The 24,200-nt window shown below is 32.0% G+C and overlaps 1 protein-coding gene across 1 annotated transcript; it reads left to right on the forward strand.

Moving 5' to 3' along the window:
* The first annotated feature begins 15,458 nt into the window (after positions 1-15,458).
* LOC133176765 (fibroleukin-like) lies at positions 15,459-20,926 on the forward strand. The gene is made up of 6 exons (XM_061311835.1): positions 15,459-15,480; positions 18,380-18,519; positions 18,754-18,850; positions 19,213-19,380; positions 20,423-20,646; positions 20,894-20,926. The coding sequence occupies exons 1-6, from the start codon at positions 15,459-15,461 to the stop codon at positions 20,924-20,926; spliced, it is 684 nt and encodes a 227-aa protein (XP_061167819.1).
* Positions 20,927-24,200: the final 3,274 nt, after the last annotated feature.

Consider the following 24,200-nt stretch of genomic DNA (forward strand, 5'->3'; position numbering starts at 1 on the left):
AAGCATGAATTCCTCATAAGTCTGCCAGCTATCTTTTCTAATCAGGTGAAATAACACACAAGTGCCGCTAGCTCCGGGACGTTGTAATTTTAGACCTTTCATTTCTTCGTCCCAATACTTTTACTTTGTTCAAATCTCTCTATGATAATAGATGTATGAAAGATATGGAGATAACGAACAGTATTCAAGTTCAAAGGTCCATTATACAATACAAAATAGGAGCAGAGCAAACACGGACCTCCAAACATCAGAGGCGGGACCAGGTGCCATATGTATCTAAATCTAGTTAAACATCACTGCCTTAATTCTCTATACACGCATATTATCTGCATTTATACGGTACCTTTACACTGCATTCCTTACCGATTTTTTTTCCATTCTTCACTCGGTTGTTTTCCATACAAATGGGGGATAACTTAAACTTATACCTTAATTTTATGAAGTAATTGATTAAATACTTTTGAAATGAATAAAAAAGCCATAAAACCAAACGGACGAAACACTTTGAAAGGGGTAAATGGAGATGAGAATCTAAAAATAATTATATCTTACCTTATCAACAGGCTACAATTAACAATCCAATTTTTTTTGTTTGTTTAGCGACTTTTCAATTAATAAAATTAAAGGGCAACTTGCTCGACCGGGAAAGCAAACTAGATAAAATCTTAAACTAACAACATCCTGTAAGCAGTTACTTAGAGAAGGTCTGTGTCGTTAAAAAAATTGTTTTTGTTTCATAGTTTATTTAGGTTATTTATATAATGACGTCTATATCAGTGTAACAAACTTTCATTAAAGTACGTCGTAAGAAAAAAAAAATAATCATGCAGTTGATACTTGTTCAGTTGTTCCATACCTTTTCGTAATACTGTTGTAGTCTCTCAATGTGATGATAAATAAACGCTTTCTAACGCTTTGGAACATTTAAATCGTAAAAACGTTTTCTATTCGTTATAACTTTAGTTTCTTGTATTGGGAAGTTAAAAAAATAATCGCAGATTTCTCTTATTGTGACGTCGTCATCAAATGTGCACAAGAAAGTCGCCCAAATCATATAAATTGCGTACCCAGTTTTAACGACGTCAGCAAACCCGCGACCTACATTAATTTTAGGGTCTATGATTTTAATTTTTACACTGTTTTTTCGTTCTTTATTGATTTAATCACTTCCAATGCAAAAATCAGCCAAACTGACGTTTTGAAAAAGAATCTCCTCATGAGGGTTGTTTTGTGCTTTTAATATGAAATATGACATGTGTGTATTCATTACAATCTATTGAAATGAATAGGTAGAATCATGGCAAAAATATTATAATGACCAATTTTTCAAACAAAAACTCTTAATATCATGAAGACAAGGGTCAACTAACAACTTAATTGTATACGAAATGTCTTTAGATTTTCCATCTTTAATTTTCCTTATTTTTGTAGTTATATTTTGCAATCACCTGCATATGGTGAATATATTTCCCAACTTATTCAATGCTTAAGAGCATGTTCTACGTACGATCAGATTTTAATCAAGGCACACTACTGGCAGATAAGTTGATGTTACAAGAATTTTAACAACTTCGTCTAAAGTAAGCATTTCGTAAATTCTATCGTTGTTATAATGACCTTGTTAACAAATACAACTTTTCATAACGTCTTGTTTGAATGACATGTTTCATACCAATTGTTAAGCCTTTCTTTTATACTTAATCTGACTATGGAATGTTCCGTTTACATGATCAATACAGTACACAGGGCTCTCGACGGGTGTGATCAGTCAACAAGAGATGCTTAATGATCTCATCTCTTGAATTTCCAGGAGTCCATCTTAAAGCCCTGTAGAATTTTTTTTAGATCTGTCACTGTTCGTCATCTTTACTTTTTCATAAGAAATACACACTACATAACTTTAGCAAAAATTTAACGATTGTTGAACTTTACTATATCGAACACTGATATCTCGAATACCATGGAAATGTAGAAGATAGGCAGTGCCGGTCCCTTTTTCCTTGTTTTTTTTTTACCTTGATATCCCGTACCCTCGTATAATTTAAGTTTAATCTCAGTCCAATGTTCAAAATAGCGAGGTTTGACTGTAGTATATCTAAACGAAATTTTATTAATGTAGTTTATAACCTTAAGTTCAAATCTCTATTATCTTTTCTTGTCAGAAATAGATGTTTGATTCATTTTAACCAACGAGATAATATAAAATGTATCACTTGCCTTCACTACTGGACGGAAAATGTGCTGAGAATCCCAAATTTTACTGATAATGTTTGATAATTACTGATACGGTGCTGTTCTTGCTGATAAATACTGATATTTACTGTTATTATTGCTGTCGTTGCTGATAATTTTAGTTGTTTCTGATAAATACTGATAATTACTGTCGTCTTTACTGTGGAGTCTGATAAATACTGATAAATACTGTTGAAGTGCTGTCGATGCTGAGATTTACTGATAATTACTGTGGTCTTTGTTCTTAAGCTGGGAAGGGCTAAAGAAGAACTGAGGGCTGTAAAAACCTTCAATTATTTCTTCCTTTTAATTATAAATTATCATTACGACATTTTCATATTTCTTTAAATGTTCTGCTACTGACAAAAATTACGCTGTTCTCATTTACTACAATACGGTTGTGAAAATGTTGACAATAAATAAATGAAACCTTCCGCGTATATTATTTAAGCAAATGTTTTCTACCAATCTATGAAAATAGTATAATTTATCTGTAAGCAAGATAAATGGAATTTTATTAATGTACTGTAAATAAAAAGAAAATAAGGCTATCTTTTAAAAAGATTCATCGCCGCCCTCTCCCGACTCCAAGATATTTGGGCAGGGAGGTCGGTGATGATTTTTTTCAATAATAAGAAATATTTCTTAATGGGTGGAAAAAAATCGGGATAAAACATATTTCCTGCAGGTTAGAAATTAAAGTTTGATTCGCATGGTTTCACTCCGTCAACTGGTCAAGAGAGGACGACATTTTCTTTTTAAAGATGACCTTTCATATAGCTTTTTTTGTTTTTTCTTTCTCAAAGACATTTATTTTTTTCATTTTTAAATGTTCGGTTTTCTGGTCTCTGTCAAGATATTTGAAAATTTCTCGAAAATTAGAAATTTTATTCATTTTTAAATTTAATAGAGATGAAAACAGGTGAATATGTTCAATCTGGAGGCACAGATTATTTATTTATTTATTTATTTATTTATTCATTCATTTATTTGAACGTAATATAGGCATTTTAGATTCTTCCAGAATATCTCTTCTACATCTACATGTACACGATACATACATGTGCAACCGGCATATGTGTTTATGTTATTTTGATGTTGGTCTCTTAAAATTTCATGACACGAAACATTTTTATTCAGTAAGTTTTAAAATCTCATTAATTTAATTTTATGGAATGTGAAATAAGAAATGAGACCTAATATAATATGTTTACTTAGTAAAGCACATGTATATGATCAAATTGATCGATTTTAATCTTGTGTGGTCAAAAATTGCATGGAATAAATTGATCTTCATTGATCAAAAATCGAAGATCAGTCTCTGATTTGGCTGTATTGTGAACAAGTCTTCCGCCCCGGGGTAGAACGGGGTACAACTTATATATTCCATGTAAATTGTAGTGGTCAGCGTAACAATGGGCACTAATTACCTATTGTTCCTCGTCTGCGGCCACCGGTGTACATAATAAACAAACTATCTACACTGTACATGTACTTTCTTCTTTGAGCAGGAAAATCTTTACGGTCGCACGGAAAAAAAAATTATCCTGTAATATTCAATTTGTTGACGAATAAAATTGAAAATTGAAAAAAAAAACTATTTAGCAAAATAGGACATTGCAGTACTAAGATAAAAAAAAGAAGAAATTAAGTTATATACATATACAGTACCGACCGGACACAACCTAACACCAGAGCGAACCCAAAGCGCACCCCGGGTTCGCTTCCTGGGTTCGCTCGGGGTCCGCAGCGGGTTCGCTTTCAGAAAATTTGGGACCGCTCTGGGTGCGCTTCGGGTTCGCTTTGCGTTCGCTCGGTGTCAGCTCTGGGTCCGCTAGAGCGAACCCGGCGTTCGCTTTCCGGGTTCGCTTTACGCACTCATGCGTGAAGCGGACCCCGCTTTAATCTTGCCGCCAGTAAGCCCCGCCCCTTGTATATTCCAAATATAGTAGTGAAATCGATCATTACTGCTTTTATGGCGATCGAAACATGTACATGTAAGTGACAATATGGAGAACGTCAATCTTGATAATTTTTCAAGAATTTCACCGTACATTCGACGTAGAATTATCACTTTTATTTTTCTTAACTTACAAGCTAAGTATATCTCGAAAGAAAAAAAAGTTGTTAAATTTATTTTCGATGTATCGGATGGAGTGAAATTGATAAGAGTATCTTAATAAAGAAAGCTTTCAAATTCATTTGTTTATATCATTCATGCGTTATAAAATAAGTTGGAACTTGCAATTGTAATTGCAATTGCCAAATCGTAATTTAAATGTTTGAAAGACAAATAACTGAATTACTATCTTATCTATAAAATAGCTGAGACATACTGTACACGTAAAATGCTAAGTTTTCCTATTTAGCAGTTTACATTTAAGCTAGGTTGTCGTCTATTACATGTATATGTAGGTCGTGATAATCACTAAAAATTCTCATACAGTGTAACTTGAGTTTCGTTTTACAGATCATTTATAATTTACTTCCATGCTATAAATCATTGTTTTATTAGGCGAGTTTAACGGAAGACTTATGAAAAAACAACAACAACAACAATCAAAAAACCAAAACAAACAAACAAAAACTAATAACTGGTCCACTAATAAGAATGTATTATTTTTTTTCAGTTGTTTTCAAATACATGTAAATGATCACTTGAATAGTTTGTGTTCCTTACTAGTTTATGACTCCCCCCCCCCCTCCCCCGCCCGCCCCACTACATACATGTACATACTGGAGCGGCATGTTAACAAACAAAATTCTAAATGTTTAAAAATAAATAAATACAAGAAAGAAAACAAACAAAACAAGAATTCAATAACTGTAAACTCGCGTGATTAAGTAGATGAAATTAAGATAACAACGCCCGATGTTTGTTTGTTTTTTTTCTTGTTTGTTTGCTTCTTTTATTGTTTTATTTCGATGAGCCCCCCCCACCCCCCCCCCCCCACCCCTCTCCGTACTTGAATTGTTTTCTATGGGCCGGTTGTATCGATTTTAATTTCAAATAATATACAGTGTTCTCTCTCCCTCTCTCTCTCGTAAACCTATTTTACTGATTTTCAGCATTCAGGTGGCAGCAAATTACATGCATTGAACATGTACTCTTAATGCAACGTACCAAAGAACTATGACGTTTCCAAATTAAAAAAAAAAATAAGAATAATAATTGAATTTTTCATTGATAACGTGCCCAGACGAGGTACATGTAACTTAAGGGGCATCGAATGTAGGGGGAGTATATACTCAGGTATACCGTGACCATGAAGACAGTATACATTCAGCTAGAAAGTGTCAATTAAAAAAACCCACAGCAATTGCTCTTGATACCCGCAATATTTTCGAAACAGGTGGATGATTACCGATACGTGATGACCTTGGCTTCACTTTGAAACTACAATTATTAAAGTGTTGAAATTAAATAATTATGACAATTGCAAAATTCAAATACAGGTACCTATGTAATGAAAAAAATATATTTAAGTTTTCGTATTAAGGTATCTTTGCAAGTTCAATTTATTAATGTTGGAATTAAGTGTACTTTTCATGCACAAGTACAAAACGTACCCGTCTAGTATATTTTTTATGTTCATATAAAGTATTTCGAAAATTACATGTAGTACATGTAAGAGGTTCGTGAACATAATTATATATATCGACGCGAAGGAAAGTGATTTTTTTTTTTTTGACTGACTTGCAAGTAGTTACAAAAATTCAAAAACATACAATATAAGGTCTACATGTAGGATAATTAAAATTGACAAAATAATCTTTCCCTGTATTTAAATCAAGCTATTTATTAAATTTTGGTAAGATATTAATTTAAAAAAATATCATAAAAGTTAAATGAGATTTTTTTCTCCAATTTACGTATTGACATAATGCACATTTATTCTGTACAATGTACATTTAATTTTTTTTCATGATCAATTATTAAGATCGATATTTTCGAAGTTGAGCTGGATAAATTAAAACGTGCATGTAAATTGAAATAATTAATAAGAAATAATTAAATTAAAGCACGTACATGTTCTTATACTAACTGTTCTTATACTAGTGTTCTTATACTATATCTTTAGATAATAAAATTCTATAATTTATCGAAGACCTTTTTTTTTCTTTTTTTTTAGTAACATATGTTATAACCATTATTGTCTTCTTTTTTCTATTATAAATTAAAGTACTTATTGTCTGATAAATTTACGCAGTGTATATTTATATATTAATGGATTTTAAAAATATAAAGAAAATAAATATTTAACTATACATGTAACATGCTACCTGGATAATAACAACATATATAATGTATCAATAGATTTTAAAGATAAAAAATAATGAAAATAGATGTGTAAATATTGCATGTTGTCTGGAGAATTAAACTATATAAATGTAAAATCATGTTTAAAAATCATATTAATAATATTTTTACACTGTGCATTCACACACTTTGCTTGTTCAATGTTTAGATTACAAACTGGCATGTTGACTGGTCGATGCGCTGATGGTCAACGCATTTTATCACTTATCCTGATTGACAGACCTGTTCGGCATGTTGATTGGTCGAAGCGCTGATGAGTTAATCGATAATCCTGATTGACAGCTCTGTTACGCAATACCGAACGCGCGTTCGCTTTCTGGGACCGCTACTGAATTTGGGGTTCGCTTTCTGCGTTCGCTCTGGGTTCGCTGCGGGTTCGCTACGGGTGCGCTCCGGGTTCGCTCGGGGTCAGCACTAGCGGACCCCAAGCGAACCCAGAGAGCGAACCCGGGGTGCGCTCTGGGTTCGCTTTCTGTTAGGTTGTGTCTGGTCGGTACTGTATATTGTACAGACTTAATATTCAATAATTATTTTAATTCACATAAATCTATCTTTGCTCAGTATTTAATTTTATTTGTTTGTTTTAAACACATTTCTTAACACGCTTGAGATAAATTTAAAAGAAAATTCCGGGGAGGGGGCTACATGTATTTTCAATTCTGAATCTCGGTTAACTATGGTTTGGGGCCCGTGAAACGGAGACGAGAAATTTATACGGAACATTTGATTTCATCTTATAATTAAAACATTATGCAAAATGTACATATAAATTAAAAAAAAAAATAGATGGTTTAGTGAAAGCAATTATTGAAATTATATTAGCATTAACTGTTCACAATTCAGAAACAGGGAATTAAACTCTACATCGCTCAGAATCTTTTATGAATTTTGAATGACAGTAACATGACGTTGTTTAATTATCGCACTCATGAATAAATCTTATAGTTCTGAAATTGGTATCGTTCATTGATTCTCTAAAATAATTTTATTCATGTATATAAAAAAAATATGTAATAAGTAATTATAACATGTATGACTTATTAAACATAAAACTAAAGAATCAACCTTGCGCGTATCAGTTTTAAGTTAACAGTATTTCGACCCCCCCCCTTTTTTTTTGGTGCTACAATAAAGCATAGTCAAGTCGGTAAGCGCCCAGCCTGTACTGTTCGTTTATGCAAAGGTCTCCGACAAGGAGAAAATGGAATTAAAAAAAAACAACATTATAATCCCTGTACAAAACTATTTCTAATTTTACAAAATTCATGTCGCACGATACACAGAATGTACTAATAATTGACCCGATTCTCAAAACGAAAGTAGAACTTTTACACGTGGTTGACGTGTGTTCCAGAACAGCAATTTAGCTAGACGGCACTAATGGACGAAAGTAACTTCAAATTTTGTTTTATTTTATTTTGTTTTCTTTTTTTTTTTAACTGACTGACCGCGTATAACATGTATAAGCAGTAATTTATTGATCTCATTGATACTGGCGTATGTCCATAGACTTAACGCAGATTTATGTACTATTAACAAAGAATTAAAGAAAGACGTGTATTTCACTGATTGAAAATCACACTGCATAAGATTTATAGTGTACTGATGGCTTAACAATTAAAATAAAAAAATAAATAAATAAAACGAAAGATAGAAAGCCTCGATACCACACAATGATATCAAATTCGCATCGAGGACATAATCAGAGAACTAGTGCGCACTGGCTATATGTATATAAAAGAGATTATTCTACAAATTAAAGATGTTTTATTTTTATTATTTAAACCTGTCACATTCTTCAATAAAAGGACATAGTGTACACAACATAAAATCAGAATAGATTTTTTTGTGAAATATCTTTAATACTGGCTAAAGTGTCTTCTTAAAATGATAGTTATATGTAAATAGGGGGGGGGGGGTTCTCAACTTATAGAGCTCATACATGTTCAGTTCTCCACACGAAAAAATAAATTGACAATAACAGCCATTGACTATATTAAAGATGCCCTCTAAAAGCTTTTGATGACAATACAAATACACGTGGAAAAAATATGAGATGGGACTTTTTTTAAACCTAAATAGTTTAAAAATAAAAACTTGTTTTAAAAAGTACTTGGGGAGAAAAACCATCGAATAACAACACAATTATTATTTTCCGCAGATATTGAAAACTTTGTGAAAGAGAAATATAAAGGTAAAGAAAAACACAAACATTTATGATCTAATTTTAACATTATGATATAAAAATGATTATAATAAAATTAATACATGAAATATGAAAACAAATAAAATGTGACTTTTTTCTAGAATAATTTTTTTTTTGTTAGAATACTGTAATGAATTTGTTGATAAAATACTTTCTTTAAAACAAATAATCATTTCTTAGGCTATTTTAGTCCCTTCCCAGATTAAAAACAATGACCACAGTAATTATTAGTAAATCTCAGCATCGACAGCAAATCAACAGTATTTATCAGACTCCACAGTAAAGACGACAGTAATTATCAGTATTTATCAGAAACAACTAAAATTATCAGCAACGACAGTAATAATAACAGTAAATATCAGTATTTATCAGCAAGAACAGCACCGTATCAGTAATTATCAAACATTATCAGTAAAATTTGGGATTCTCAGCACTTTTTTCGTCCAGTAGTGCTTGCGTTCTTTTGTCTGATTAATCTTACAACTTTCACCATCTCTGAGACAACAACAAAAAAAAAAAAAAAAAGAAAAGAAAGAAAAAAAAGACAAATGAAGATTTGAAAAACAATCTTCAAATAAAGGATTGTGCCCTTTTCAAAGAAAGATAATTAAAAGTAAATTAAGGAGAATTCTCCATTTTAAATTCCTCTTTGAAAGAGGATTGAACTATGGGAGAAAAAATATTAGGTAAAGCCTTCCTTATTTAGCATATTGTCAATAGCTTTAAGTTATTCAAAACATAGCCCTAACCCTGAGGTAGGGGCTAAAACACCTTGTCAAAGTTTGACATAAAAATGAAAAAAAAAACCTCTTTTTTAAAATGTTCTTTTGAAAAGATAAAAATGACAAATAGTGTATAATGGTATACCGACATTAAAATGTAGCGAAGAATCAAGAATGAGCAATTTTTGCTCCCGGCTGAAGACACAAGCGTATACAATATATAATGAATGTGTGACACAGGAATATATACATGTATATGGATTAAATATGGAGATTACAAATAGTATTAAAGCTCAAAACTCCAATCAAACAATACAAAACAAGAGCAGAGCAAACAAGGACCTCTAGAACATCAGAGGTGGGATCAGGTGCCAAAGAGGAGTGAGCATCCTTTGCCGACCGGTCACACCCGACGTATGCTCCTTGTTATGATCGGGAAAAACGGAAAATCCATAGACAATTCAGTTTGTAAAGAATGGCTTAACAATTAGTATATAAAACGTCAGTCAGCAATTCACTTAATGATAAATTGTATTTGCTGACAAGGTCATTGTATCGACCATAGAACTTGCAAAATGATGACTTTTAACGAGACAGTTGATATTCTTGTTTCATCAACTTGTTTGTCATTAGCTTGACTCGTTTAAGAAATTGTTGTTCGTGCGTTAGATAATGCTCTTGCGTATCGAATCAACTGAGAGACATAAACCCCATATGCAGGTGATGAGGGTAAATTGCTACATGTACATAAGTAAGGAAAGTTGACGATTGAAAAGTTAAAGTCATCATGTTTATCATAAAGCTTAGTTGTTAGGTTACAATTAACGTCTTTTTCTAGTAATATATCTAAATATGAAACACATGTGTCAGATTCTGTGGTATCTTTTATTTCAAGCTCACTGGAATAAATCAAATGTTTTTTTAAACAAAATTATGTTGCAAATCACCAATGACAAGGTAAGTAAATGTACGAGTTCTATTTTTATTGCAAAAGAAGCTGTCAATAATGACAAAAAGTCTGGACTTTAATTCATCGTGAGGAATGGTTGCATAAAGTGTTGAAAAGTTGTTATTGATTCTGGTAAAATTTTGTGATTTCAAATGTTCTAAAAGTTCCTTGGAGTTTTTATGTATTTACACCACTCTCTTTCTTAAAAAAATTCTACTCAAAAACAGAAAGGCCCTAAATTGTTTTTTTAATGTTTTATCAAACAAGGTTCAGGAGGGTCTAGAATTTTTAAAAGAATATCATGTACCTAATGTCCACAGGGCGACAGTTATTTGCATTAATATGCAGGTATCATTTTTGGGTCTGGTTTCAAATTTGTTGATATCAGGGATTCATTACTAAAGGTGGGATCAAAATATTGGTTAAAGTTTGACATAGTTGCACATGGGAAATTTTCACTTTTACAAGCTACTACTAAAGACAGCCTGGTTAAGACTTGAGATATAAAAATACCCCCATCCCCATGTAATGTCTATCCACATCAGTTCAAATCATTCTTCAATGGATTGTTTTACATGTAGGCAAGAAAAGGAATTCTGATGTATAAGGTATAATCATGTATAATCTTCTAATAAACAATAACGCTAGAAAAGTTAAACTTCAAAACTTTAAACTCTTAAATTATTCCGTGAAACAATGACAATGGAGTTTGATTATTGACTTCCGTGGTTTCTTTGTTAACTACTGTTTTTTATTCATTTCTTTGAAAGTTGAAGTGATTTAGGTTAGAGTTGAAGCCCATAATTATATGATATGTTTCTGCTAAATCAAATTACTTCTACCTGTCATAGTGAATATAGAAATCCTCATCTTACAATGCAAGACATATGATTAAAACTGCTCTTGCTACCTACTAAAATATCATTTTACATTACTGAAAAAAAGAGCTGTTTAAAATTTAAACAAGAATTTCTGAAAATGTATGCGCATGAATTTTTAATTGGATTCGCTTAATAGCTAACATTTTTTTACTTTCAAGTTGATTAAAATCTAAACAAGAATTACTTTATATACATGCATTTTTAATTTGCTCGAGCTAATGGCTTACAAAAATTACATTTCATGCTCCCATATCAAAAGTTTTGAATTCCGTCAGTTGTGTTTAAAACTTAAAAAGATTTCTTTCCCAAGCAAAGACATACACAAGTTTATACAACAAAAAAAGGATTGCTGTATGATGCATTTTTTATTGGTTGGACTTAATTATAATGGTGTACAAAAATAACATTTCATGTTCCCAGATCAAAAGTTTTATTCTCTTAGAACTTTTAATTTTTTTTTTGGACCAACAAGCAAAGACACATAGGGGAAAAGATAAGGAGGATAAGAAGTGGTGTTTGTCTTTCATCAAGCGGGCGTCAGAAATTTCTCAAATAAATTGACACAACTTTAGAAGTTTTATGAATCTCCATTGTAGTTCTAACTAGGCTGACACATTGCTCTTTTTGACTCAACAGGACGACCTATGTTGTTTCAATCAATTTCAGATTTAGGTTTAGCCACGTTACATTGTTCTATCGGAACCTTCGGGTAATACTTTTAGCAATGCAAGAAAGATAAATGCCTTTGTTTGAAGTATCTGAAAAGAAAATCCTATGACTTCAGCATTGTTTGATAAAGTCAATTGTCTTTTATTAACTACATGGTCATTCTTTTTAAGTAAAGATCATTGTATTTTTTTGTGTCACCTCAATAAACTTAAATTAATTTTAACTATAAAATTTGATTTTTCCCCTATGGAAAACTATTACTGCGTGGTTTTACAATAATTCTCTACGTCTTCTCATCTGATTGCTCAAACCTGTACAAATGTCACACACTACATTCTTATATTTAAAGCGTCCCAAACAGAGTACTTTTTACAGACACGAATGAAAAAAAATAAATAAAATAAAGTGTTTTATTTTATTCCCTGTATATCTTATTAGACGAGTTGTAATTGTTAAATAAGCTGGTAGTAAGATTCCGTACATTTGACTGAAGAACGAGAAAAGCATTTACACAATGGATTGTCTCTCTACACACTCTTGCAAACAAAGAAAGAAAAGGAATCGAAATGAAAAGAGTGAATAAAGAAATAAAATAATTTTCACCTTCCGAAATTTATAATAATCATTACAAATTCATGAAAATTTACACATACTAAGTTAAAATAAAACAAAAAGTGTTTGATTGATAATGTGAGTGGATAAATACATAAAATAATAATAATTGCATTTCAAACTCATAAGAATCATTACAGATGCAGGAAAATTTAAATTAAATGACGCAGTAAAACTAGAACATGTTTTCTTTCAAGGCATCATTCAACGGGAAACAACTCTTTAACAACAAACTTTTTATCTGAAAAAATGAAAGCAGATAATAAAATGATTTCATATTTATTAGATTGATGATAAATCGGCGTTTCTGATTGGTTGAAAGAAATTGTTTGATACATGTACCTGCATCAGATGAATATTCACAAATTAGCCGGTGTAAAGACAAATAATGACCCCATTGAAAAATGACCGGGTTTTATTTTTCGATGTCGAAAAATGACCCCTGATTATTATTCGACGTCGAAAAACGATTCTTTTACCGTACAAAAATGTGGCATCACTCTTTAAATCTGTATACCCTACGTTAAGAAAAATGACCCCCGTAGAATAAAGACCCCTTGTAGATTTTATTAGAGATATAATTTTCTTTTTGGATAAAAATATTAAGAATTAGGAAATCAAGAGGCATGTAGATCAAAATGCTCAGCTGAGGTAAATTGAAGATACAGCGATGATCTATTGTTCTCATTAATTCTTTCAAACGTCTTTTATGAAAAAAATGACAACTTTAATGGACATCAATATTGACTATGCAGAAATGTTTCCAAACTGATTTAAATAATGTATCATTGTTTTAATATGATTTCTTTTTATTTTGGCCTATATTATCGAGAGAGAGAGAGGGAAAGAGAGAATTGTTAACACTATCTACCGGCTAATTAAGTTGCGTCCGAGTGCCTATTTTTCAGCCAATGATTTAAAAAGTGTATATACATGTAGTTTTTTGACATACAGCAAAAATGCCTTACAATTTAAATAAGAATTTATTCTTGATGTTTATGAGACTGCTAAAGTCATCTCATTTGTTATTTAGCCATAAACACCTATAATCAGTAAAATATCGAGATATGAAACCAAAGATTACAAAAGATAGAATAAAACTAGAATGTATGCTTTTGCATGCAAATGTTTGAGGGGCCGTTTTGTTATTTACCGCCATTAAGTGATATCACTATTTAAATATGTTATGTCACCTTTTCGAATAAATGATATCACCAGTTTAAATATGTTATATCACCTATTTGATTTGAAATTGTGATATTAACTATTCAAATATGTGATATCAATCATTTGGTTATGAAATGGTGGTATCACCTTTTCAAAGAGGTGATATCACCTATTCGAATAGGCGATATCACTAAATGGCAATAAATACCAAAATGGCGCCTCACACAGTGGGCATACACAAGTTCTTAATATATCTTAGTATATCTGTTTACGATAGTTATCTCATTTGTTTTGAAAAAAAAATGTATCCAACCGTTTCTATGGCAATAGAAAGAGTTTAACAATCTTTGTAAGATTATACTACATAAGTAAGGGAAGTTGACGATTGAAAAATTGAAGTTATCACGTTTATAATAAAGCTTTGTTAGATTACAATTAAAGCCTTTTTCAAGTAAAATATACATATATGAAACAAATGTGTCAGACTCTGAGTTATCTTTTATTTCAAGCTTACTGGGGTACATCGAGTTGACAAATGAATGGTAGTAACTATTATTAGTTGAAAATAACGCCGTTGATATATCTAAATGTTCAAATAGTTCAAACTTACAGCAAGTATTTTCTTGTTCTCATGTAGAAGTTTTTGAATGAATTCTGCTTCATTGAATATTCGCTAGCTTATTTGATGATCCAAAAGGGCACCGAAAAGCGGAGCAATCCCCAGCAAAGAGCGTATCTATATCAAGGCACTTCAGTTTCGAACGTGGACAAACTAACACATACATACACAAGCCCGTTACTATATCCCCTGCAACTCCGTTGCAAACAAAGTCCATGTTCTGTAATAATACCCCTATGGTTTGGTCACAAAACAGATGTCAATCAATGCAATATTATGTGTACAGCTAGAACACAAATTAAATTAAACTCGACAATATTTGGACAAACAATGCAATTTCTTAAGACTGATCTTCCAATGGTATATAAATATATTAAAAGTACAGATAAGAGAACAAGGTCATCATTCACATGCATGCACGTGCGCGCGCATGCAAAAGGTGAAATGACTAATATATTTGATATAGCTGTAACTTTTTTTGGGATGAAATGCTTTGATACTCAGAATATAAAGATATATTAAAAGTGTAGACAAGATGACATGGTCATCATTTACATGCATTTTTTTATTTAATGCTTTGATACCTAGTATATTAAAATATATGTATAGCATAGACAAAATACATGGTCATCATGCATAGGCATGCACGTGCGCGCATGTGTAATGCGTAAAACGACCAATTTATTTGATTGCCTTATTTAATGAAACTTACAGAGAATAATCCTACAAAAGGGAGTTAGGGACCGTTTGGGGAACATCTGTGGTAGAATCAGGTGCCTAGGAGGAGTAAGCTTCCCCTGTTGACCGATTATAGCCGCCGTAAGCTCTATGTATTGAACAGGTAGACGGAGTATCCGTAGTCTAATTCAGAATAAAACAATGACCTAAAAGATATGAAACATGTTAGACAAAATGCGACAGAACGATAAGTTGTATTTACCAACAAGATCGACAGATTTGCAGAAAACTGACTTTAACGGGGTCGTTGAAATCTTTCATACATAAACTTATTTGTCAGTAGCTTGTCTCGGTTAAGAAGGTGATGTTTGAGCATTGCTACTTAAAGAAGGCAAGTTGACGATGGAAAGGCTGAAGACATCAAGTAATACAATTGAGTTACTAGTTGATCATTATAGTCTATAGTTAGTAAAACATTCAAATTAGAAAGAGATGTGGAATACTCTATTGCCTTTTCTTTTGAGTTACTGGGATATATTTAGTTGACATTTGAATGAAAGAAACAATTGTTCTAAAGAATGATTTTAATAGTTGCCGATTTCTACGGCATAAGGTTGGTTGGATAAATTTACTTATAAATCTGGTCTAACCCAAGTCATACCGTATCAACTGAATAGCTTTTCAACTCATTCCTTATAACTTAATTTCCAATCTTTTAGTTATAAAAATATAAGACCATTATCCTTAAAAATTACTTCAAACCGCACAAAATTTAAATGTCAGGCGGATTGCTTTGTTTTTAATGCAAATCATTGTGACGTAGGCAACATAGTTTATAAACTATAAGGTAAATTTTCCAATTAAAAAATGTTGATCACTTTAGGAATGTTACCTTTGCAAATAATTACCTAAAAGTCACTTGAAAGATTTATTTGAAATGCTTATAACATTCTTGAAAACTACATAGGTCAACTGAAATATAGATTCTATAAATCAAAACAATGAAGTCACGTTTTAACGTCCTAATTTTGAATTCTTTTTAAGTATACCTGTATAATTTTGAAGACAACATTAAAGCGGCTTTGTCATTTTACGTTGAATGTATCTACTTATAATGCAATGACTATTCAAAATACCATTTTAGTATTCTTATCAGATTTCTTCTGATTTACAGCATGCTAATTATTTTAATTAACTCCGAGAAATCGATGTTACAGTAGTGTACAATACGTATCAACTATCCAATAATTTTTCAGCAATCGTGTATGATATATAACAACTAGCCAATCAATTTTCACACTTGAAAAAAAAATCTCTTATATATAGTTTTTTTTCAGCTGAAATAATTTTAACATTGATTTAATTTTTCACCTGAAATAATTTTAAAATTGATTTTAAAATGCATTAGTTTGTTTTAAACACGTCAAGCAATATGAAGGATCTTTGGGTTATTTATTTGATTGATATTTTCTTCACGGTGTCTCAAGCTTTTAATTTTTCGCTGAATTATCACGCAGAATTAGAATTTGATAATGTAAAGTCAAATAACGAACTGTTAGCTGAGTACACGGCTCAGTCGTTGTGTCAGTGTTCTGTGCATGCAAAGTGTCAAAAGGAGTACTGTTGCTTCTTTGGATATAACCGGATATTGAAGACGTGCCGTGTACATAAGAAGGTCTTCAGGTCTGAGAAATCTAAAGAACTTGGATGGAGATATTACTCTCATGATTGTGAGGTTTATTTTATTTTCTCATTTTCTGCTATAATCTTTGTGACAAATCACTTAATATAGTACATCAATGAATATTGCAAAGGTAGCGGGTGAAGGAGTTTTATCAATATCGCCATTTATTCTTTAAAATTAATTTCCCAAGTAATTTTTAAAATCACTATATTGTCACAGTCTTATTTTTTAAAAATTTTTTTAGCCAGTGATATTCTTTATATGTGATATTTTCTGATATCCTTTATGTGTGATATTTTCTGATTCCAACATTGATGAAATCTAATATCCATCCACATTTTATGAATCTTTATAAGCAAATGTGCAAGTCGGGGCAGAATTGCGATGAATTAGAAATAATTTGCGAAACAAAATAATAAAAACAAAAATTAAAACTAAAAAAAATCTGTCAACATTTTCACATTTGTATTGTTTCAAAGAGGATTTCCCTTGCTTTTCACTTAAAAGGTTATATGATATATCTCAAAATATCTTACTGCAAGAAATAGGAGAAAATTCATAATCAATCTTCGGAGTATACAATGCAATGTAAAGATAAACGAATAACTATCATGCTCAAAATTTTAAAAAAAAAAGCTACAATATGTGAGCACAGCAAACAAGGTCTCCTGAAAAACATCAACGTTTGGATCAAGATCTCATGCATCCCCCTGTAGATTTGGTCAGGCCTTTCGTAGATCGGGTCAGACCTGTCGTAGATCGGGTCAGGGCTGTCGCAGATCTGATCAGACCTGTCGTGAACTCATCGTTTTGATTTGGTGAACGGAGTAATCCAAAGACAATTTATTTTGATTGATTGATTGTATGTTGTTTTACGTCCCATTCGAGAATTTTTCACTCATATAGAGACATCACCATATACCGGTGATAGGCTTCAAATTTAGACCTTTACTCGGCACTCAGGGCCATTGAGCAGTGAGGGATCTTTATCGTGCCAAAGCCTGCCGTGACACGGGGCCTCGGTTTTTAAGGTTTCATTCGAAGGACCCGCAACTTTCACTTCAAAGTGCCGAGCGCATGGCGAAGAAACAGTCGCTACCCATTTTTATCGACTTTGGTCAGTCGCGGCCGAGATTCGAACTCACGACCTCCCGATCACGGACGGAATTTATTTTGAAAAAGAAGGCCTATTGTAACAATATGTTATGAAATACAAGTGAACATCCGACATAACGACTTATGTGGATTTATGTTTTCAACTACGTATATTTTAGGTAAAGAGCAAATCATTTAATCCAGAAATAAAAGTGCATCTTCCTTTAAATTCCTTATCCCTTAGTTTTATAAGAAATGTGACCACGGAATATTTGAATTACCTGACTCACAGCAGGTGAGACCGGACGACAGGGGATGCTCACTCCTCCTAGGCATCCGATTCCACCTCTGAGATTTTTGGGAGTCATTGTGTTATGACCTGTTCACAGACTTGTATTGTTTGTAGGTTTTTGTTGTTGTTTTTTTTTTTAGATCAAACACTGTTCCTTATCTTCACCATTTTCATTGTAAACGTACGCGAGCGTAGGACTCCCTCTTTTATTTCTTTATTAAATTAAGTTTCAGCATTCTTTGTTTGTTTCAGTTGTCTTTCCTACTGATTGTAAGGACCTATTTGATAATGGTCAGTCTTATTCTGGTGTATATGAAATTTATCCATATTGTACTGCCTCACATCCAGTCAGAGTTTACTGCGACATGGAAACAATGAATGGAGGATGGACGGTATCAAGATTTATCTTTAAATCTTCAAAATTGACATGGTCATTGTTATCTGGTAAATTTCTGTTTCAAGGGGCTAGTTAACGACAGAAAACATTTAATTGATTACAATTAATAATGATAAGATAATTTGTGCTTTCTTCTATGATTAATAACTTGTACTCTTAATATTTCACACACACTTAACATACAAACGTTTATCAGATTAATGTTTAAATAAATTATTATCTTTTAAAGGCTATCCAAAAACGAGTTCTTGGATCTGTAAGCTTTAACAGGAACTGGGAAGAATATAAGAATGGTTTTGGTGCCCCGGAACACGATTTTTGGATTGGTAAATATAAATTACATTAAAATCTAATTTTGATTAATTTCTTCCTGTAGTTTATAAATAAATTTTGTACAAGTATAAAAACACTGAATATCAGTTCGCAATATTCAGTTACTGTGATCTTTCAAATTCGTACATATACAGATTTAAGCAAAAAAAAAAAAAAAATAAATAAATAAATTCCTTATTTAATGACAACAAATGACGGAAATGATTACGCATAAAGTATTTTAAATATTTATCAGATATACAACAGTTTTTAAAAATGATTCTTTCTTAGGGAAATTTTTAAAGAAACCAACCAAAAAGCAATTATATTGCAGTATAATGATGAACTATTGATATTGAATTATGTCTAATCGCAGGAAATGAGGTTATTCACCAGTTAACCAAGGGAAACAACTCGTACCTTTACGTTTCCATCACACACCAGGATGGAAGGAGACTGTATGAGTTGTACGAACGATTCTCTGTTCTCAGTGAAACAGAAAAATATAGACTTTTTCTGGCTGGAAATGCCACGGGTACATTAGGTGAGTAAGAGAGAGAGAGAGAGAGAGAGAGAGAGAGAGAGAGAGAGGAAAATATATCTTTTGCATAAGTAACAGAAAAACGGACCTATATTTATAAAAGAAAATCCTAAAATGGTCATAAGAGCAGGTAGTCTCTAAAATCAGATAATCATATTTTAGCAATTTCAAACTATATTACTGAACAATAAATAGTACTACATGTACTAGTTAACTTGCTTTCCTATTCTCTGTCCTTCATCATAAGTTTTGAGTCATCTAATTCTTTGGGTAAAATATATTCAATGAAAATTCGTATGTTTTTATTCCTTATAGTTTTGTTTGTAGATTTAATTTTTGAAGGAAAATCCAAAAGCAAATTTGTTTTATCATTTTCACACCTCTTCACAAGTGTTAAGGATAAAATTACGTATGCAAGATTATTGATGAAAGAAAAGAATAAAACACTATTTTGGGACCAAAAATGATAGTTACATAACGCGTTCGACAGGGATCGCTGAACACAGTTTAGATATGATGAAAATATTATTTGTAGAAATATAATGGTTGCATATGACAAGAAGTCGCTATGCCAGGTTGTCTTTTACTATATTTTGGACACCCTAAGGCTTAGCACAAATACACATAAAGACAGAAAGAAAGAAAGAAAGAAAGAAAGAAAGATAGATAGATAGATAGATAGATGTAGTTTTGCGTTCTTTGTAAGATTTTTCAATCATATGAGTTGTCCAGCAGATGTCGCTGAAGGGTTTCAAACTTAGACTTAGAGCAACTGACAGTGAGGGTTCTTTAGGTTGCTTAATGCCTGTAGGTAACAGGGGACCTCAGTTGTTATGCTCCCATCCGAACGACCCTCAACTTCACACCAAAGAACCGAGTGCGTAACGAAGGAACAGTTTCTCCCTCCTTTTATATCGACAGGTTTCATTGTCTATTTAGGGTCTAAATTTAAACCCCATCACCGACATCTGCTATCGTTTCATACGAGTGAAATAATTTTGCAAAGAACAACAACAATAAGTCAAACAAGCCTTTAACTCTATAGGAGACCAGATGTTAAACACTTCGGATTCCATCTCTGATTTGTCTGGGATGTACTTCTCCACCTTGGACAGAGATAACGATGGATGGATTGAGGGAGACTGTTCTGCTGATCATGGAGGAGGGGGATGGTGGTTTAACGAATGTTACCTCGCCTTTCTCAATGGTCCCTGGTTATCAGAGGAATGGAGAGCACCCTGGTTTCCAAAAGTTGTTTCAGGGGCATCTGTGAGAGAGACGATAATGATGATAAAACGTCACTAGGTACGTCACGTCTAGGTAATATCTACGTAGTCTCTACGTCCTATCTATGTAAACTGTGGGAAATATTTATAAAATCTCTCATAACATCTAATATACATCGTTTTACGCAGATAATTTGTTATTATATGATAGGGTTTTTTTTTTGTTTTAATCCAAGGTACATAAATTCCTTCTTTATATTTCTGTAATTCTTGTTTTTGTTTCTCAACAGATGAGGATGAAAAAAGGGGTGAAAAACAGTTGATTCAATAAAAAAAAAGTTTGAAAACAGATGTCTCTGATAAGCAATGTAGATAACCTTTATATTCTATTTTCTGATTTTGAATAAATGTTTTATTTCAAATATTTGGAACATTTGTAATTCTTTGTAGGGAGCCCTCTACTGAATACATAGATTTTTCTTAAATTTCTATATAAAATTTACATTACAAAAGGGTGTAAATTGAAAATTAAAAATATCTTTTCTTACTTTAAAACACTTCCACATGGAAAGGTTGATAATTGAATGAAAACTGGGGATGTAACAAAATCCTGTAAACAAAGAAGAAAAGTTGAAATATTAGAGATGGGATCAGGGGCCGAAGAGGGGAAGATCCCCTGTCGATGGTAACACTTCAAAATCTCCTTCTGTTGATCAAATATACGGAGTAATCCGTCAACATAATAAAAAAGTAATGACAACTCAGTTGATAGGAAGTATGTCAGTTAATTTAGGAACAAAGAACAGATAGTATTTGCTAACAAGATAATTTTAATGGCCATTGTATTTGCGAATTGCTGCCTTTGAAGTTATGAAATTACTAAGTCTTGTAACTTCAAATTATTTGTCAGTAGTCGGCCTCGGCTTAAAAGTTGATCGTATCCACAATATTATCTTGTTTTTCTAATCAATACATCAGTCGGGCGATACACATATGTATGTATTGTGCAAGATAATATACTGTATACAGGGTTATTAATATTTTCGCCCTTTCACACTTGCAAACAATTTTGCCCCATTTTAATTTCGCCCATTCACAGTTTTGTTTAAGAAATTATACTATTCCCCATCTTAAATTCGCTCACTTGTGCTTTGGGCGAAAACGGAGGCAAAACTTCCCTTGTATACAAAATACATATGCAATACACAATCATATACATATTGTAATTTACAATGAATGGGTTATGGGGATCCTACTATTTATAACATGCTTTATTGAACATCCCTAAAAAACTAAACAGAAATATAAATAGCTATTTCATATAAGTTAAGCATAAACATGTAATTGTTTTGCTCTACTAGTCAAGAACATTCACCTATGAAGTCATATAACATGCAGAAAAGATGATAAACGCCTTTAAATGTGTAGAGTTCGTCCTTGTCAACACACCATAAAATGTAAAATCTTGTTTTATTGTTCTCCGAAAAAAGAATAAACAATAAAAATCAGATTCTTCAAATCAGCCAATTCTAAATTTTGTCCATGCTGAAAAAAAGGACAAATAGTATTAACGGGTGAATGAGTCAATTTAATTTTAAAAAGGATGTTTACCAGTCATTAGCGAAACAAAATTTAAAATTCATAATCATATCTCTTCCACGCAACAAACGTGTAGAATCAAATGTTAGCTTTAATTTCTTTTCACCTGGAGAGAACTATGGTTAGTTTATTGTCTAACTTGCAATTTTCTCTCACAGCAATGGAGATATTGGCACCAGTATTTCGTAAAACTGTATTACGAAAAAGTCAAGTTACCATCAAATTTTGCTTCAATATCACAAACCTTCTTTTTTAAAGTATGAAAAATATAGTGCGATACTTTCTACAAGATTCAAGAAAAGCTCTATATACAAAGATTTTCCCACAAGTGACATCTTTATATCCGACTTTTACTGCAAAGTTCTGTATCTAACGGTCCTCTTACACCACGCTTGTCACAGCCGTTGTAAGTTAGAAGTTTTCCATAAAGTGTGAAGATAACGAACAGTATTCAAGATCAAAGTCCATTAAAACAATACAAATCGGGAGCAGAACAAAGTTGACCTCTTAAAACATCAGAGGTTGGATCAGGTGCCATGGAAGATTACGCATCTCTGCCGATCGTGTGCTCCTTGTCATAGTTTTCTTACTAGCGTGTTCCTTATGAACGAATTTAAATATATAGTTTTGTGTCTAACTTACCTGTCCTTCCTCCACAACGCTGGAGACATTGGCCTTCAGTTATAAATCTATTGTTGTTTCCGTCGCAGCCTCTATAGGAAAATCTGCCACACTTATTGGTGAAACTGTTATATCCCCATCTTTCAGAAAGGAAAATGCTGTTACCTGGTTCTATTGGAATACGATATACTATTAAAAATGGATGTTGTTTGGAATAGAAATATGAAAATTATATAAAAGTGCCAACTACAACTAAGTGTGCAATATAGACACATGACAATCAATGGGTGAGGATTTTATACTGACGACTAGCAGTCTTTAATAAATTAAACTTACATTTACTAGAGTCAACCATTCATTGTGCATATTATACTTAGGGCAACCATTGTACATATACATGTAATATCTATGGCAACCAATGTACTTATACATAGAATATCTATGGCAACCAATGTACTTCTACATATAATACCTACTGCATCTAATGTACTTTTGAATCCCCAACAAAAATTTACTTAAGTTAACTATAGTTTACTATAGTTAACTACTTTTGATACCTAGATTTACTGTGAAACTTTACTCTAGAAATTTTTAAAAGAGATATCAAAACTTAAAATCTCTTAAATTCAATAATAATAATAACGTAAAATTTGGAAATAATATGTGAATGTACAAGTAATAGTAAAATTGCAACAAATATAAAAAATGGGTGCATGTTTAAATTGAAGAACATCAAATAGAACAATCTGAAACCCATAGTAAAAATACTTCGATTTACTATAGTAAAAACTTTGATACTATAGGAAATTATAGTTAACTATAGTTAACTATAGTTAACTAAAGTATTTTTGGTTAGGGATGTAGTACTTGCGGCAACCATTGTCCTTAAACATGTAATACTTACGGCAAAGAAAGTACTTATACATGTAATACTCACTTTAATCAATGTACTTATTTATGTTATACTTAGGCAATGAAACACCTTTACATGAATACCTACCGAAACCATTGTCCTTATACATGAAAAATTATGGCAACCGATGCACTTATACAGATAATACTAATGACAACAAAATACTTATACATGTAATACCTTCGGCAACCAATGTACTTAAACATGTTATACCTTCGGCAACCAAAAGTATTTATACATGTAATACTAACGACAGTGCATTATTGTACAATGAACTTGCCAAGGTTCTGCGCAATAACATCTATTGCAACCATCGGAAGCAGGAAAGCCTTCTCCGACGTCGTAGAAGCAGCCATTATAAAGACAATATCCTAACATATGGGAAACAAAATTGGAACGATAACGCATAAGTTAAAACAAAAAACGCTATTTCAAAAATGATATCTATGAGCAAATCTCTGTAA

Source organism: Saccostrea echinata, unplaced genomic scaffold (genome assembly GCF_033153115.1).
Source record: "Saccostrea echinata isolate AGI-Se365-2 ecotype Australia unplaced genomic scaffold, CSIRO_AGI_Sech_v1 ptg000081l, whole genome shotgun sequence".
NCBI classification, from domain to species: domain Eukaryota; kingdom Metazoa; phylum Mollusca; class Bivalvia; order Ostreida; family Ostreidae; genus Saccostrea; species Saccostrea echinata.